Source organism: Pocillopora verrucosa, chromosome 12, assembly GCF_036669915.1.
Source record: "Pocillopora verrucosa isolate sample1 chromosome 12, ASM3666991v2, whole genome shotgun sequence".
Lineage (NCBI taxonomy): Eukaryota > Metazoa > Cnidaria > Anthozoa > Scleractinia > Pocilloporidae > Pocillopora > Pocillopora verrucosa.
Genome location: NC_089323.1, coordinates 6,408,343 through 6,411,898, shown reverse-complemented (window position 1 = coordinate 6,411,898; position 3,556 = coordinate 6,408,343). Strand labels below are relative to the sequence as shown.

The 3,556-nt window shown below is 42.3% G+C and overlaps 1 protein-coding gene across 1 annotated transcript; it reads right to left on the bottom strand.

Annotated features, from left to right (window-relative positions):
* Window positions 1-424: 424 nt before the first annotated feature.
* LOC136277122 (uncharacterized) lies at window positions 425-1,114 on the bottom strand. The gene has a single exon (XM_066158806.1). It carries the CDS (start codon window positions 1,112-1,114, stop codon window positions 425-427), a length of 690 nt encoding a protein of 229 aa, XP_066014903.1.
* Window positions 1,115-3,556: the final 2,442 nt, after the last annotated feature.

The window sequence follows — 3,556 nt, the reverse complement described above, 5'->3', positions numbered from 1 at the left end:
ATTAATTGAAAATTGTGGCCTTAATTAGCTATCGCAGTAGATAACATATTAAACAATACACTCCCCCATCTGAAATGAGGTATAGTAAGTATACGATTTACAAGTAAATTTAAGAGTTCAGTCACTGTTCATCAATAGGCAGTATTACTATTAGGCGCTTTACTGGTCGCTGTACACTTATATAGCCTTTTCCTTTATATTTAGTTACAGGCTCATTTGTTATGTTCTTGTGTTCGACGTCTACTTTCCGGACTCTCCCATCCGTTCCTGGATATGTATTAGAAACTCTCCCGATCTTCCATTTTCCTCTTAACAAGCTCGAGTCCTGTATAAGAACGATATCTCCAGTTTTTAAGTTACGGTGGGATGTATGCCATTTTTGACGTATCAGCAAACTGGGAAAGTAATTTTGCGTCCACTTCTTCTAGAAAGAAGATATTATCGTTTGTACGAACGAAAACCGTTTTCTATTACTCGCTCGCTCGTCAAAGATCATGCCACTTGGTATTCGTGCCGTTGCTCTACCAAGCAAAAGATCGTTTGGGCAAAGATATGCACCGTCATCAGGTGACGCAGGGTGCCTTCCTATTGGTCTTTCATTCAGCAAGTTGGCGACCTCGTGAAGTACTGTTTGTAACTCTGAGAATGTTAAGGTACTATCGCCAATAGAAGCGTTAATAGCTCGTTTTACAGATCTTATGAGAGCTTCTGTGACTCCGTTCTGCCAGGGTGCGTCTGCAGATGTAAAGATCCACTCAAATCCCTCAGTTATGCCAAAACCTTTTAGTTTGTTCCAATCCCAAGTCTTGGTCATATTAGAAAGCTCTTTATTTGCTGCGACGAGTTGGGTACCGTTATCTGAGAATAGCTTAGATGGGTAACCATGTAGTGACACGAATCGTCTGAAGACCATTAGGAATTTGTCTGTACTATAGTCTGCTGCTATATCCAAGTAAACTGCTCTTGTCCCTAGACAGTTGAATATCACTCCATACGCCTTAGATGTTGTTCTTTTCTTTACTTCATCGCGAATCTTGTAAGGTCCAAACAAATCGATGCCTGTACTGCTCCATGGAGGGGCTGGTTTCAGCCTTTCAGTTGGAAGGTTGCCCATTACTTGTTCACTGACTTTTTTATCAAGTTTTCTACAAACGACGCATTTGGACTTGATTGATTGCACAAGTTTCAACGAAAGTACCAAAGAACCTAGGCCTAAGTGTCTGATTCACGAGAATGGTAAGCACTGGACGTCAAATTGCCGACTTTATCAAGCTAAGACAGTTGACGAAAAAAGGGATTTTCTCAAAGAAAAGCAAGCATGCTGGGCTTGTCTTAAGCCTGGTCACAGGCAGCGGACTTGTAGGATAAAAAGAGATTGCGGCGTGAATGGCTGCACGAGGAAACATCACCCATCAATTCACGAAAACGATGAAAGTACACCCCAGCAAGCTTCTGCCTCCGCCAATGTATGCAGCGACTCCAACGTCGATACATGTCTTCTCCAAGTACAGAGAGTAAAAACCAGGAAGGGGACAGCTAATGTAATGTGGGACAACGCAGCTTCACTTTTCTTCATAACCAACGCCAAAGCGAAACAAGAGAAACTCAGTGGAGTCAAAGTGAATCTTTCAATAGTGAAGATAGGAGGGCAGAACGAGGAAATCGAAACAATGAAATACAGCTACCACTTTTGGACAAGCGAGGTCAAGCCGTGGAATTCGAAGTATATGGGATCAACACAACCACCTCTGATATCGAGCATGTAAACGTAGAGAGCATCGCCCACCTATTTAGAAACGTTTCAAAGGATGAAATAGCGCGACCCGCTGGTCCAGTTGATGTGTTGATCGGTTATGAATACGCCGCCTTTCACCCGGAAAGGGAACAAAATAGTGGGCATCTTGTACTACTGAAAAATCGTTTTGGAGGATGCGTTGGAGGAACTCACCCACTGCTTAAAGAAACGTGCATGACCCATAATCTTGGAAACGCGAGAGTAAACTTTGTAGGCAAAGTCAATGTCGAAGATTTTTACACTATCGAGGCACTTGGTGTACAGTGCAAACCGAAGTGCGGGGGATGCAAGTGCGGAAAATGCTCCTTGGGCGCCAAAGATTATACCATACAGGAAGAAAGGGAACTGGAGTTAATTGAGCGGAATTTAAGTTTCAACAGTGAAGACAACTCATGGACCGCTGAATACCCCTGGATAAAAGACCCCCATAAGCTTCCTAACAACCGCAAAGTAGCGATGGGGAAATTAGCTGCTACCGAACGACGACTCAGAAAGAACGCAGATCACGCGAAAGTGTATGACGAACAGATAAAGGACATGGTGGCAAGAAATGTGGCAAGAAAGCTATCCGAGGAAGAATTAACAAACTACACAGGCCCTACGCATTACATTGCTCATCACGAAGTACTCAAACCAGAATCGAAATCTACTCCAGTCCGTATAGTTTTCAACAGCAGTGCGAACTATATGGGGCACGTATTAAACGAGTATTGGGGCAAAGGGTCCTGACTTGCTCAATAACTTGCTAGGAGTCTTGATACGCTTTAGAGAGAATAGAGTTGCTTTCATGGGAGACATTAGGAAAATGTACCACACAGTGAAAACGTCGGAGTTAGACCAACATACTCACCGATTTCTTTGGCGCGACATGGATAGTACTGATCGTCTGGCAATAGCTCGATGTAGGCTTCATGTTTGCCTTCGAGTTCATCGTACGCTTCCGCGAGTTTCGCATAGTTTGTTTCAACTATTTCTACGCCTTGGTTGTTGTCTATCGACTTGGTGAGGAAGTTCTTCTTTCTTGTGAATCTTCCTTTAGCTGTTGTACGCTTGCCTTTAGCCTTCTCGATTTCAGCTGCATTTTCCATCTTCGCTTATCCAGTTGTCGCTTTGTAGCAGACCACCATGGATTTTGAATATTTTGCCAGTCGAAGATTAACTCAGTCCACGGTTTTAAACAGCTCCTTTATTGAATCATCGCTTGGAGTAGTCGCGTTCAAAATCCAGTGGTGTCTCACAGTTCTTCTGGGCCCGGTTGTTCAAAACCGCGATTAAACTAATCACAGATTAGGCCTAATCGGCAATTAAATTTCTTAATCGTGGGTTAGTTAATCGTTGGTTAAAAAACGGTTGTTCAAAGGGAGATTACTCGGTCGATTTACCAATCCGCGATTAAGCATAAAATGAATTATATTAATTAATTATAATTTATTTTGTGCCAGTTTACGTCATAAAATTGCCGGAAATTTATTTTTGTCAATATGGCTTCTCCAGCGAAGAAAGTGCGGAAAGCAAACTTTTCACCCGCTGAAATTTCCGTTTTAACGGAAAAATTTGAAGAAAATATGGACATTCTTCAAAGTAAATTTACCAACAGTATAACAAATGCAAAAAAAAACAAGATTTGGGAAGAAATCTCGGAGGCGGTAAACGCCGTCGGTGTGACAGCAAGATCAACGCAGGAAGTACGAGACAAGTGGAAAAACCTCCAGAGTCACGCAAAAAGAGAATTCAGTTCCTTTAAAAGTGAACAGAAGAAGA

What these genes read in the sequence shown, in the direction of transcription:
- LOC136277122 (XM_066158806.1), bottom strand. Translation starts at nt 1,114, where the DNA reads ATGGGCAACCTTCCAACTGAAAGGCTGAAACCAGCCCCTCCATGGAGC.